Source organism: Motacilla alba, chromosome 3, assembly GCF_015832195.1.
Source record: "Motacilla alba alba isolate MOTALB_02 chromosome 3, Motacilla_alba_V1.0_pri, whole genome shotgun sequence".
NCBI classification, from domain to species: domain Eukaryota; kingdom Metazoa; phylum Chordata; class Aves; order Passeriformes; family Motacillidae; genus Motacilla; species Motacilla alba.
Genome location: NC_052018.1, coordinates 32,752,986 through 32,767,581, shown reverse-complemented (window position 1 = coordinate 32,767,581; position 14,596 = coordinate 32,752,986). Strand labels below are relative to the sequence as shown.

The window sequence follows — 14,596 nt, the reverse complement described above, 5'->3', positions numbered from 1 at the left end:
AATGGAATGTAAAACTGAAATATTTCTAGTATTGTGTAATGTCAGCTTTTTGAAAGTTTTGAACTTAGTGTTATGTTATTCTACTGAACTGTTCAGTGTAAAAGTATTTCTGTTGGTGCTGCTGCATGTTGTGAATTCATTTATGTCCTGTGGGATAACTCTTTCATTAGATTTTGTAAAAGCAGCTAGTTTATTTAATTTACACCAGGCAATATTGTCATTGCAGGATCATCAGCCGAAGCGGCGGCTGCGTAATAGGGCTCAGTCGTATGACATTCAGTCATGGAAGAAGCAATGCCAGGAGCTGCTGAATCTCATTTTTCAGTGTGAAGACTCTGAACCATTTCGACAACCAGTGGATCTTCTTGAGTATCCAGTGAGTATTTTAGAACAAGGTGATTGGTTATAATCCAGTTGTTAAGTGGTGGATTGGTTTGGTTTTTTTTAAACTTTGACCATTTCTTTAGTTCTTTCAATTGAAACTTCAGGCTGCTGTAGTGACAGAATTCTTTTCAGCACTTCATTGTCACTTGTTTATTAATGTTTACTGTTTTTTTCAACTAATTTCAAAAGAAATAATACTTCTCTGCTCTCTCAGATACTTTTGTTGGAAAATATTTTATATTCAGGGATGCTTATGTTATTAAGTAGATTACAGCTTTTAAGGTAAATTACAGCTTTTGCAATTAAGATGTCTTTCCTTTTCTGACTGAAAAATGGTAATATATATGAAATGCATATATTTGGTTGCTGCACTTGATGTGTTGTCAAGGATCATTGGTTTCCTTTCAGAGTATAAAAAGTAAAAGTAAGATTGTATGAAAACTTAAAGTAATAAAGCAAAGATTTCACTTACTTTCCTTCTAGCATATCTTACATTCTGTAAAATATGGCTCCAGAGTGATTAACTTGGGCAAAATAACTGTCTCAATTAGAGAAAATAAATGCTTCTCTTTCAGAAGTCACTAGTAGATCTGCAGCCACTGGCTACCATTATTTTTTAAGTAACCTAAACTTTATGCTGTGGCCATCTACAATTGGCCCTATATGTTTGAGATCCTCAAATGAGCTGACAGAGAGCATGCAGCTAGGCTTAGGTATGAAACACACTGGTCCCTCGTGTCACAAGCCTGTTTAACGTGCAGAGGCACTCCTGCAGGTTCTATTTCCTTTGATGGATTAACTTAAATTTTTTGGTTAAATTTGGTATTTGAGCTTTTTCTTGCATGAACATGTCTCTATTTCTTCCATTGGCTGGAAAAAAAATTTCTGTCATTGGCTTGACTTGGGTCCTACCTAAGCCTGTGGAGTTTTTGATCCTTCGTTACATTTGTAAATTGTCAGGTCTCCATTTGGGAAACTGCTCAGGTTTCAGAAAATATGTGATAAGCCTCTGACCAGGCTCAAGTATTCAAACTTCATATTTTAAAGCTAATAAGTGAGAACTTGGTCCTATGTTTGAGCTGCTAAGCTGCCCAGAAGGCTTGTAGTCACACTTTCATATCACTGTTATCTTCATGTCAGTGTGTCAGTAATGCAACCCTTAGGACACCAAATTCTGAGCTCTGCGTTTCAGTAAATAGGTTTATAAAATGAATTAAATCATCTATCAGATAGACTTCTAACCTTGACCCTGCTGAGTATGTCTGCAAGGGAGGTATGTTGTATATTAGTGGAAAGGGGAAAAATGTCTTCAGCAGTCTTCCATAGCTATTTAAAGAGGACATTTTGGTTAAACAGGTTTATCAAACACATCCTAATGAAACTTATATATTAAGGCTTGGGAGAAAAATTGTAATAAATTGTTTTGCTATTTCCAAATAGGATTATAGAGATATTATTGACACTCCTATGGACTTTGCTACTGTTAGAGAAACACTGGAAGCTGGCAACTACGAGTCACCAATGGAGTTATGTAAAGATGTGAGACTTATTTTCAGCAATTCCAAGGCCTATACACCAAGTAAAAGATCAAGGGTAAGATTTTATTGTTTTCCATTGTTGTTGTTTGAAAGAACATTTATATCTGAAAAAGCAGAGACAGTGTAATTTGCTTGCTTTTAAAAAACAAGTTTATTATTTCTGATCCTAAAATATTAACATTTCTGAGAAACTATTGAAGGGAAAGGAATGTGTGCTTTTTAAATACCAAAATTCTGATGTTCTGCATGTGTGTTTCAAAAGTAAATATTAGAAAGTGGGTCTAAATGGAAAACCACATGGAAGAAAAGCTCTGTAGAAGCAGGATTATGAGTACAATAGTGAAATTTAACCAATATTTTGGGGAAGAAACCAGATTTTCAAAACAAATACACAGGGAATCTCTCTACTTTGAAGGTTGTCCCAAACTTAAATATCCAAGTATAGACAGAAGAGGATGTTGAAATTCTGTGCTGTTCACTACTGTGCAGTAGGATTATAATGAAGCTCTTAGGACTTCTGGGAAACAGGACAGTTTACATAAAATGTCAGCTTACAAAGCTCTTCATACTGAGATGTTCTGCTAGTAGGGGCAGTATCTGATAGCAGTTAAATTATGGATGCATATTTACATGGGTTAAAAGCTTCTGTGTAGCTTTTCTTCCACTAATGTGTATTAGGTTTTAAGACCAGAATTATTAACAGCTTTTATGTTTGGCTGTTCTAAATAGCCAATAGGACTTCATTGTTTTAAGACTTGGGCACAAATTTCTTAGTAGGTGACCAGTAGGATCAGTGATTACTTTCCAGTCAGTAGCAGACAGGCCCACTCACTGCTGAGGGTGCCATACCCCATGAAAGAATTACTCTTTCAGTTGCAGCAAATGGCAGGGCTTTTGGGGCAGGTCTGGATTCTTTTGTGTTTTTTCTTTCTCTCCTTGACCTCATCATACCTGACATTATCTTTAGCTTTGTGTGGTTTTGTAGATTCTTTTGACATTTTCATTTCTTTCATGTTTCTTCCAAACAGACTGGTACAGTAATAAATTTGTCTTTTTTTGTTTTTGTTTTACTCAGAAGTGGAAGGTTCTTATGTCAAGAGTTTTAATATTCTAGAACCTATATGCTTTCAGTGCATGCAACATGTAGTTGAATGTGATGTTTTTACTATGTCATGCACTTATATTTTTAGCATCTTACTTGATGTCATTGATGCTTATTTGAACAGTAAACTGATGTCACTGATGCTTTCTTGAACAGTAATCCTAAAGTCATCAGCTTTTTTTATTTCTTGGCACATCAGACACACATTCCTTTGCATGCTGTCTGTAGTAACACGTGCAGAATCTGTCAAACCTGTCGAGTCTGGCGCTCAGATGGTTTGGTGTGTCATTAAGTAGGAACTGGTTCAATATTGTCTTTGTATTTCATTGAAGGTGCTGTGTCTCCTCAAAGTACAGGTCGCTTTGGTGGATTTTTTCTGTTTCCAGAATTATTAACAATTATGCACAAATAATTACTTGTGATCTAAACTGAATTTGGGAGTCTGTGCAAATCATCGCAGTCTAGGGATGGGGAAAAAGAAGTGCACATATATAATTCCAATGTATTTAATTTACCTGTTGCAGCCAACGTACTTGTAGGATCAATTCATCTATAAAAGGAATAGACTGGTGTTCAAATATAGGATCTAAGGATGCAAGTTAATAGAGCAGAAAATAAGATTTCTTGACCCTAGGTATGATACAGCAAAATTACATTAAGGATCTCTCTTTGTGATTTCTGTTGAAACTAGAAAGGGATACATTCTAGAAAGGCAATTGAAAGACTGTTTTTTTCAATTCTTCCTCTTCTGTGTCATCTTCAGTTGTGACACACTTTTCAAAACCATTAAAATAGTTAAAGCAAAGCTACATATGGGTTAGCAAATATTTATTGAGGCAGATTGTTTCTAGCTATTGTTCGGTGATAAATAAGTAAAGGCACTTTGGAAAAGGTTCAAGCTTGTTTACTGGCTTTTCTTTTTCAGATCTACAGCATGAGCTTGCGCCTTTCTGCTTTCTTTGAAGAACACATAAGTTCTATTTTATCAGATTATAAATCTGCCCTACGCTTTCACAAAAGAAATACAATAAAGAAACGAAGGAAAAAAAGAAGTAGAAGCAGCTCAGTTTCCAGTAGTGTTGCATCCAGGTACATTAATTCCTTTACAGTATTCATGAAATGCTGTAAAATTTTGACATACCTAAACAATAAAACTTAGTGTGTTTTTTTCTTAATACTTCCTTTACTATTCCCTATATTGCAGAATGGTAGCTTTGACATGCAAGTCCCTATGATGTGGAAGAGTTTTAAACTTTACTTAGAGCTATCCTAGTGTAAGTGCTTAAAATTCAAATAACTGCTAAATGTGTACAGTAAAACAGCATCGTTAGGATAGTGATGGCATCATGCTTTATCATATAACTATAGTATTTATTGTAAAGATTCACTTTCCAGAAGCTCACAACTTACATGAATTTCCACAGTAAATGCCATATTTTTAACATACTTCATGCAGAGGTGATTGTTTTACTCCCACAATCTCAGACACTAGCATTTAATTTTATTTATTCCTGTAAAATGACGAGGTGGTCATCCAGGATACAAATTGTTACTCCTTTTGCAGCCCTGAAAGGAAGAGGAGATTAATAAAACCTCAGCTGAAGGCAGAAACTTCTGCCACTTCATCATCTTCTGCACCTGCACGGTCAACAGCACTGAGACACGCTCCGCCTCAGATGAACGGAAAAGCCGCTGAGGCCTCGTCCCTTGTGCGGACTCGAAGCAATAGAGGGATAACAGATGTGGCTGTTACAGAGCAACCATCTACTTCTTCAGGAGCAAAGCCTTTAACTATAAAGCCTTTAATTACAAAGCCTAATACTACTGCAGGGTCAGGAAAGTCAGGCAAGTTGGGGTGCTTTTGGTTTTGGTTTTCTATTAATTAAGCCATGAAGGTTTTTAAAGATAAAACTGGATCTTTGAAAATCTAATGTATTTCTCTCTGTTAAGACTGGTTCTGTTTTCAAACTGATGGGCCTTTGAGGCTCTTCAGAGGAAAATTGAAGGAGTTAGGCTCTGTTGTTTTATCTAGGAAGCTTTCTCCCTTTTGGATCACAGAATCAAATTGTTTATAGTAGAACACAAGTTCCATTTTAGCCCAACAAGATTGAATGTAGTACAAACTACTTAAGTTGATAATTTTTTCTCTTTTTATCCTTCTAGTACTGGAGAATTCAACCAAACATTCCAAGAACCAGAATATCGTATCAAACCCTTCCCCATCTGATTACAGTCATAACACTAGGAATAACTCCACGAAAGAAAATCCTGAGAAAGAGAAGCAAATCAAGCGCAAAGTAAAATCTTCCACTGTTAATCCACAAGGTACCTAATTTCTCTGGAACTTCCTCTCCACCCTCAGAGTTATTCATGTAGTTACTGTAATGTTGTACTTTAGTATGGTAATTTGGGGATAGGGAAATTAGAATGCATTACGATTTAGCAGAATAGGGAAATCTAACAGAGCAACTCAATCACCATTAGTTTCCTTCTTGATGAATTAGCACGCTTTTGACTACTGTTAACACCATTTCCATGGTGTCATAACTGTTGTCTAGATGATTTTGAGATGTTAACATAACTGTACCTTAATTTAAATTATTACAAATGTCATGTTAAAAGTTTCTAAATTCCAAAGCAGACTTCTGCATGGCCACACTTTATATCCTGTGTGTTTTAATCACATAAAAATTCTGTGGGTTATATTTGGGTCAGTAACACTGAGCATGATGACATTCTGCACAGCAGCAAGCATAAGGATCAGAGGACCCCAGCTGCAAATTCATTCTTTCATTTTTTAGCACAGCAAAAAAACCTATGCAGTGTTTACTACTTCTATTTAGTATATTTGAATGACCTGCTTGGACCTAGTTCATGAAATCTCCTGAGTGAGCTTGCTTGGTCTTTAGATGTCAGAATACCTTAAAATTCAAAGCTTCTGTGGAGGCTGAAATAAGATCTCCTAGTCAGAAAGCTTTCCTATTTATGAAAGAGCTTTGAACTGTTCGGAAGATGCTTGAAGCAGGTGGATCCACTAAACATCTTTTCTCTGAAAATGGGGACACAGTAGTCTGCAAATTGGGTCCCAGATAATTAACCTGTCTACTCCTTGTAGTCCTCTCCCCAAGGAGTTCTTTCGTACTCATCTATGCTTCTGAAAAAGTAGCTCTTGGTCTGATAAGTTAAATCATCTGTCCATTGCTTGTAAGCTTTCTCACAAAGGCCCCAGCTGTTCCCACATTGCATGGCTAAATATGCAGCTGTTATAGGATGGGATGTCAGGGATTTCTGAATGTTGTTGACATGGTCCCGTCTCCTTACATCCACTCATAGGACAGAGGAGGCCGGTGCTTTTAGTGCATGATGGTGCACATTCAGACACAGCAGAAGGTGTGCGTGGGTGTTTCATGAGGGCTGCAGGAACTATCATGCTGGCTATGAGCCTGTTCTTGGCTGTATTTTAGGCAAGGCTGTGGTGTCACAACATCTTTCTAACAGGTCCAGTGACATGCCCCTCTGAGGAAGTTGATTACCCCTCATGTAATGAAAACTCATACCCTGTAAAAGTCTCTGAGCAAGTACATTCTGCTGTTAGTGTGAGAAATCTGTACAAATTTGATACAAAAGATGGTACCTCAGGTTGAAAGAAAGTCTTTATTTCTCCAGAGATGACTTATTGTGAAGCATTCCCAATCCTTGCACCATTCCTAATGCTTCTTGAGCAACCTTTTGCTGTTGCAGGTACAAAATAGGAGTTTTGTCTACTAGTGTTGTATCATCTGAGAAAAACCCTTCAGCTCTTCCCTTTTTTCCCTTCTTTTCCTCCCCCCACCACATTTTTCCTGGCTTTTTTTGTTTCTTGGGGTTTTTTTCCTTGCAGCTACCATGTACTAAATCCAACTAGAAGTTAGTCCTCATTCCACTGTAGAACAAAACTCTGAGCTCAACTTTGGGTTTCTTGATTTTGACAGATTGGCAATCACTGTGAATCCATTCAGATATTTTAGTAAGAGTTTTATTACGGCAGTGTGAAAATGAATGTAAATGCAAATCTCTTATGTGACGTGTACATTTCTGTACCATTTCTTTACAGCAGATTGCAAGAATAATGCTTTGGCATCAGGAAGCATTCAGGTAAATGGACACGGAGAGCAGCCTTTGAAACCACCAGTTAAAAGAGGTCCTGGACGGAAGCCCAAGGTGGAGACTAATAACAGCAGCTGTGAAGTGGTGGTGCACAAGAAAAGAGGCAGGAAACCAAAAAAGCTACAAATTGTTGAACAGCAAAAGGTTGCAGAGCAGGATACAATCCAGACCACAAGGGATATACCAGAGGAAGCCTCTGTTTCTACTGCATGCAATTCTCTTTCTGAAAATAATGTGAAGGAAGACTTGTTACAAAAAAAAGGCCGAGGGGGTAGAAAGCCAAAAAGGAAGATAAAGAGCCGCCAGCCAGGCTCAGACCTCTTAGCTCCTGCAAATGTTAAAATGCAAACAAGAAGCAGGAGGAAAAAGACACACGAGCCTATGGAGGAGGGTTCTGAAGAGCTTAAAGATTCTGAACCTCACATGAGAACTAGAAACCAGGGTAGGAGGACAGCCTTTTACAATGAAGATGACTCTGAGGAAGAGCAAAGGCAGCTATTATTTGAAGACACCTCCTTAACTTTTGGAACTTCAAGCAGAGGCAGAGTCCGAAAGCTGACTGAAAAAGCAAAAGCTAATTTAATTGGCTGGTAATTTTTACCAAGGGTTTTACTTCAGAATGCCATGAAGCAGGTACAGTTAAGGAACAGCAGAACAGACTTCTGCTTCCCTGCTGCTATTATGGGGTAGAAGAGTATGTTCTGATTTGAGGAGAAAAATTTAGCAAAATGATAAACTGAAAGAACATTCTTTGAAAGAAATATATATTTTAAACTTTTGCTATTTATTGCCCTCCAAATAGGTTATACATTTCAACAGTCATTTTGTTCACAGTTGAGAATAATTGAAGCAATTTCTGACTGACGTACAGAGTTCAGAGCTACTCTGCTCAAGTAGTGTGTAATATCTCTACACAATTGAAAAAAGGTAATAGAACTTTTAATTGCCACAAATGGAAAACAGAAATCTATTTTTGACCAAGCAAGATACACTTTGATTGTAAAGTCAAGTCGCCTAGGAAGGCAGACTTTGGCAAAAAGTGGCAGTATTCGCATTTCTATTAAATAATACAATACCAAACTTTGCTAATCTGAAAAAATTTAATTTCAGTTGTGATGGAATGTTCAGCTGCAAAAGAAGCCTAGCACAGGCCATTGCTTATCCAAGTTCTGCCAAACATAGCAAAAATGTAATCACAAATATATATATCCACATTGGAAAAAGTTTGACTAATGTCTAATTTTTCAGACCTTGATTCTTGTGTCAATCACTAAATCTCTGTTTATTGTGCCAAAGACTGAGAATCAGTGCAGTGGAAAACCTTTTTTTCTTTTTGAGTGTCAGTACAACATACCATTTGCAGTGATAAAAGCTGTGTCTTGTTTTAAATAGTAAGTTGTTAACATTGTTCTGAAATGTATCCTTTTTGGTACTTCTGGTAGAAAATAATGCACTGGTGGGGTCCTTTGACAGAGATGTTTTAGTCTAAATGTATAATTGGTTAAAGGATTCAAGGAAATTACAGGACAGGTATGGAATTATGATGTTTACTTTCTGATCCAGATTGATTGTTGTTTCTACAACTTTAGACGTGCTTAAGAGGCTGAAATGACCTACAAAGAATAGTGTATGTGTATATATTAATATATACATAAACACATATGTCTAAAATATTACCCAGGTATAAATTTTTTTCAGAATTTTTTAGATAGCACTAGAATTGAAAATTTTAAAATGTCATACTTTATAGTTTAATTTTAAGGGGAAGATTGGTTATTTTCAATTATTAGGGTTAAAAGGCCAAATCACTTTTTATGCAATCATGTTTTATACAGTGGTCTCATTGCACATTGTGTTTTTCTGCACTTTTTATGGTATATCACGCTGACATATGTCAATATACACCCTAAAGAAAAATTCCATTTAATGATTGTGCCTTGTATTCTATTATTTCTTGCATCCTTACTAAAATTAAGTTGTCTATTGTAAATGATAACTATATGACTTAGGGGAATGTATTGTTATATGTACTGCTCTGGAAAAGAAAAGCAGTTATTTATTTGTTTATGGTACATTTAGTTATTTTATACCTTTACAAGCAAACCTTAATACCATTTTCTATCACTTAAAAAAGTATTGTCCAGTTTCAAGGAAAAAAAATACATAAGTAGTGGTATTTACTGAGATCTGGTATGGTACAAAAATGTAACCAAAATTTTCTGGTTATACTTTTTTTTTGTTTTTACGTATCATCTGCAATGTCTGGAAGGGAAGACATGCAGAATTAAGATCTTAAATTTGCACAGGTTCTGTGTATGAATTTGAGGCCTGATTCTTCACTCTTTATTTTCTTACCAAAAAAAAAGCCTAAAAGTTTGAAGAAAGGATATTGGTTTTTGCCACTAAGAGTAATAGAAATAGGCTACTGTCGATAGCAGACTAGTATCCACCATACCTAGTTTTAGGTAGTTCATTTTGCTACAAAAAATGGCTGAGATATTTTCCAGATCTTCTTTGAATTGTTATGGATTTGAATTTGGGGGCCAGGGATTAGTTTGTATTTGATTTGTTGGCATATTTATTTGTTCTGACAAGTATTTCTTTATCATCTGATTAAAATGGAATCACTAAATGTGTGGTAAGATAACAAGCTACGTTTGTACAGTTGCAATACAGCTTCACAATTCAAAACTGATTGATCCTACTTGTTAATTTTGTCAAATCTCACCAATGAAGGCAATCATTTGAAAATGTGTAATTTCCTGATGTTATCTGCATTGTAATATATAAAATAGATTATATCTGAAATTCATCTTCTGTATTTACTCCGTTTGTAATAATGTTTTATATGGCATGTTTATGTATATATTTCTATATCAAGAATACTTTGTGTGTAAGTTTTGGAGACTGAAATAATCTGTGTTCCCTTAACAGCAGGTAGAGGAGTGTACATCTTAATTTTACAAGGGTAGAAGGCCTTACCTGCAGAACATGGGTACTGCTTCCCACCCAGTAATATCGGTGACTTTAGCCAGTAAGATTTTGATTCTTATTAGACACATTAATGTTTTTTCTTTAAAAATTAACTGTGGATAATTTGGGTCAATTTTTTATAGACACAACACTAGACATTTATTAGAAATTAATACCAGATTTATTTAAAAGTTATATTTTTATAATTTAATTTCACTAGGTTGCAAACTTTATTTATGAGAATTTAGTCACCATCAGACTGTATTGGTTGGGGAAAAATTTATTATTTGAGGTGGTTGTGAGATACTGTATCAATACAGAAAAAAAGAGCTTTTGATTACAGAGTCTTAGGTTTTTAAATGTGAGCAATAAACTATTGGTCAGTGTTCTGAAATAATTTAAGATCTATAGTTATATGCATGTTTTATAATGCCATCTCAAGTACCTAACAACTGGTTCAGAAAATGGAGTATCAAAACCTCATGTGATTGTTTTACATTTGCATTGTAAATAACATAGCTTCATAGTCACATACATGCAAATGATCTGGCAGCAATTAACTCAGTTTTATTCATTAAATTCATTTATATTTGACATGGATATGAGGATACTGTTCTGGTACTTCTACGCTATACTGGGAAATGTTAAAATTGGTATTTGCTGCTGAGTGGTATCTCGATAACAGTGTGTTCTTAAACTGCCAGTGAGGAAATACTTCTGCTTCTGTCATAAGTGTGCTCTAAATGTTTAACAGGAATCATTGTACCTGTGCCTACATACTTTACAACTCTATAGCCACTCTGTTTCTGTTGTTAGTGTGTTCTCTGGGAACGGAACTGAAATCTTACCACTGTAGTGTTCATTATTATTGTCAATATTGAACTAGAGCTCTTTGTCACTCGGCAATGACCAGTGATACAACTTTACAGAGAAATGTCTTCCTCCGGTGATTCGACTGCTGTGATAAAGATTTACAGATGTTTATTTGTACAGTGTCCGGTTTGTACCTGTAATCAGTTTGTTGATAGACTTGTAAGGTTGAGTTGGTTGAGTTAAATATTACTATGGCTTAATATTTGTAAAGCTATTAATTGATAAAGGACCCTGATGCAGCACGTATAGATATTAATATCTATTAAAAAATAAATTGTAGTGTAGAGACAGCTTATTCACTATACAGCTGTCCAAATATTCTTAAGTACCAATTCTGTCCCAGAGGCTTTTGTCTTACCAAAAAAAGGACTACATGCAACACAAAAAAATAGTCTGTCCATTCAGTAATTTCAAGCTTGTTATGATTTTTACACCACATTTTAAAATATTTTGCTCACATTTGTTGGATCAAGGACTACAAGTAAATGCTTTAGCGTGTAATTTGAATTTAGGAACATCTTAAATAGTTGATTGGTTCTATAAAAGCAATAGGCTTAACTGGATGGGACCTTTTCACCATGTATTTATATAGTAGATTGGAGGTGAGAGGTTTTAAAGCTCACTTTCATCAACATTCACATTTTATTTGTAGCATGTGAATCTTGCTGAGGTAATTTTAACATCACTGGTCAATTAAAATATACCCACACCACAATATTTACATTGTGTCCCGAGTCCTTGCCTTATTCTAAAATAGTATATTTTTGTTGACAGTAGATTGTCAAAGGTTTTTCTTTTTGCTACAGTGCTGTGATAGAGAAGGTGGAGGGTTTTGAAACCTCACCTAGAAACAGCAAAAGCTCATTTTCTGTTTACGACCTAAATGAAAATAAATGAACTGTGTAAAGTGAGTATATATTTTCTTTTATCCCTGAAGTTCTTGTAACAGTTTGGTTTCCAAGGGGACCTAGATATTGAACTGATAAAAGGGCTGTTAGTTTTCTGCTGTAAATTACTGTATATACGTGTTTGTTTGTATGCAGAGGAAAGTGTATTACATTTCATAAATCTGGTTGAGGCTTGACAATGTGTTTCAAATAACAAATCTGGCATTGACAGCTTACGTAGCTTCTTGTTTTTGAATCATGAATACAGCTTGCTCACTTTCTATGATGTCTGGGGGAAAACAGCAGGTAGCTTCTAAACCAGAGCTAACCTCCAGGTGCTCTTGTGTTTCTGCTGGTTCTAATGTGGGAATTCGCCATGTCATTTTTATAGTGTGTTAGAGAAGGAAATATGCCAGGAAGCCAGATTAAAAGACATCTTAAATTGCAGAAAAAGGTGATTAGCTGCTTCCCCCTCACCAGCCCTCCCCCCCCACCTTTTCCCAAGGTTCTAACAGCCTCAAGGCACTCTAGAGAGAAACCTTATACGTTGCAATAAAATAAGGGTGAATAAATTTAGCTTTTAGGAGGTATGTAGTGAGACAGGTAGTCATTTGGGTCCTTTTTAATGCAGATAAATACATCAGGAAATTCACTTCAAATAATGCAAACAATACATTTTAGGGAGGGAAAGTAGTACTATACTATGAATTTCTACACTGAAAGTACAAAGAATGAGGTCACACAAATTAGGAGTAGAAAGAAATAGAAGTACCTATCATGTACTGTTTTGTGCTTACAACTGTGCAGGTTGGTTTGCTAATGCATTGAGACCATACAGAAGTTACATTTTTGGACCATACTAAAACTGCAGAAGTGTGGTGGACAACTGGATAATGATCATGCGTGAATTAAATTCTGTCATAATGTTTCAATATGTATAGAATGGAGCTCAACTTCAAGTAAATTACCTAGAATTTTAAAACTGACAGATTTTCAGATTAAAAATTACACTTATTTTGTACAGAATTATGTAAAACACAAATCTGTTGTATGTAATGAGTAACAGTTTTGAAAACTATAATTCTTTAGCTTTATCAAGGCTTTTTTCCTTCCAGAAATCTAGATTATCATGTTATATATAATCTGAAGTATCTCACCAGGATAACAGTGCCCTTTCTTTTTGTACATATGGATTGGAAATTTCTTTACTGTTATGTGGACACTTTCTATGTTAGTTTTGATGCATAATACTTTGAATCCTTTTATACAAACTAGAATGTACGTGTAAGAATTACTGTCACTGCAATGTAGTAACTACAAACTTATTTTTAAATAAATAGAAAACATGTTTTTCTAAGCTGTCCAACAGTGTTTGTTTCTATCTGGTAATTTACTGTGCTATGGGATGATTGGTTGTGTGTTTTTCAGAACTCCTTAAATTCAGCTCCTCTTGATTCCTTGTGGAATATGGAATAGCTGTAGTATGGTATTGTGGGTAAGTGGGAACAGACAGAACCAGAGCACTCTCTGACAGAGATCAGAATTTGCTATTTGGCAGGGGTTTTCACTATGCTCTGCAGCTCAAGAGGGAATATAAAGGCAGTAGCATCTGGCACTGTAGACACCTCGTTGAGTCCTCTTAGCTCGCTTTTGCGTGTGCACCAGGGCACCTGCCTCTAACCCTCCAGGAAGCCTTCCCTGTTCAGGTGACAACTGTTTGTACCAGAGCTACGTCCAATCCATGGAAATCTCTGCTCCCAACAGCTCTAGAAGAAGCTAGAAACACTTAAGCAGAGAGAATCCCCTGCCTCACTCCTGTAGAGTACTGGTCTGCAGCCTAGCTGCCCTGAGTGCGTGATGCAAGGAAAAGTCAACATAGGATGTGTTTTCACAAAACTGCAGGGCTGGTTTATATCTACATTTTTTCTGTTCAATAGATGCAAGAAAAAAGAAATGTGAATTCTGTTTAATTTCACATTATTTACTTTATCAGATGATCTTTTCCTTATGTTCCTTACCTGAAAACCCAAGGAAGTGATGGAAGAGAGCCTCACTCCCCTCACAGATGAAGGTATGTGTGCTTCTGGGCAACAGCAATGTGGAATGGTCACAGCAGAATGAATTGAGTTCCCTGTGACTTTCCAGACTCCATGTGAAGTCTGGCAAAAGCAAGACTTGTTTTAGCAACTGAGGAAAAATCTCTGTCCCAAGTGTGTGAGTTTTGCTCATTGCTGCATTCTGCTTGGAGAAAATCACATAAGAATACCAAAAATATGACACACTTTGGTGCTGCTGTTATGTCCTGGAGGTGGTAGTTCTGTTGAATTACATTTCCAGTATTACAGCACAACAGTAATAGTGGTGTGCTCATCCAAGCATAAGCCACTCCAGGTCCAGGGTTTTAGTTCTGTTGCTGAGAATAGTCTTAAGTAGTTAATAACGTTTTCTTTGTTTTGAAAACATCTAAAAAAATCTTTTTCTGTGTAACTCTGTACAGAATCCTTAAAATACCATTGTATCCCTGTTCTCATTTCTGTGACATGTATCTTTTGGAAACCTACTGTAGTTCTTTCCTTTTGTGTAGAAATCAAGACTTTGCTTAGTATTAACAGATGTTGTGAAATGTTGGTACCTGACAATGCTGTTGGAGCATGCGCTGATTTTAACACCAGCAGGAAATTAAACTCCAAGCA

At 36.0% G+C, this 14,596-nt stretch overlaps 1 protein-coding gene across 2 annotated transcripts in view; it reads left to right on the top strand.

Moving 5' to 3' along the window:
* LOC119699803 (pleckstrin homology domain interacting protein) overlaps positions 1 to 13,260 on the top strand; it is a 107,293-nt gene extending 94,033 nt beyond the window's left edge. The window contains exons 35-40 of one of the 2 annotated variants that reach the window (XM_038133769.1): positions 227 to 376; positions 1,825 to 1,977; positions 3,950 to 4,113; positions 4,589 to 4,869; positions 5,188 to 5,349; positions 7,121 to 13,260. In XM_038133769.1, the coding sequence (XP_037989697.1) occupies positions 227 to 376; positions 1,825 to 1,977; positions 3,950 to 4,113; positions 4,589 to 4,869; positions 5,188 to 5,349; positions 7,121 to 7,764 (1,554 nt within the window). In that variant the 3' untranslated portion in view covers positions 7,765 to 13,260. Of the gene's footprint in view, positions 1 to 226; positions 377 to 1,824; positions 1,978 to 3,949; positions 4,114 to 4,588; positions 4,870 to 5,187; positions 5,350 to 7,117 lie in introns of both variants that reach the window. The other variant, XM_038133768.1, reaches the window with a different exon arrangement.
* The last annotated feature ends 1,336 nt before the right edge of the window (positions 13,261 to 14,596 follow it).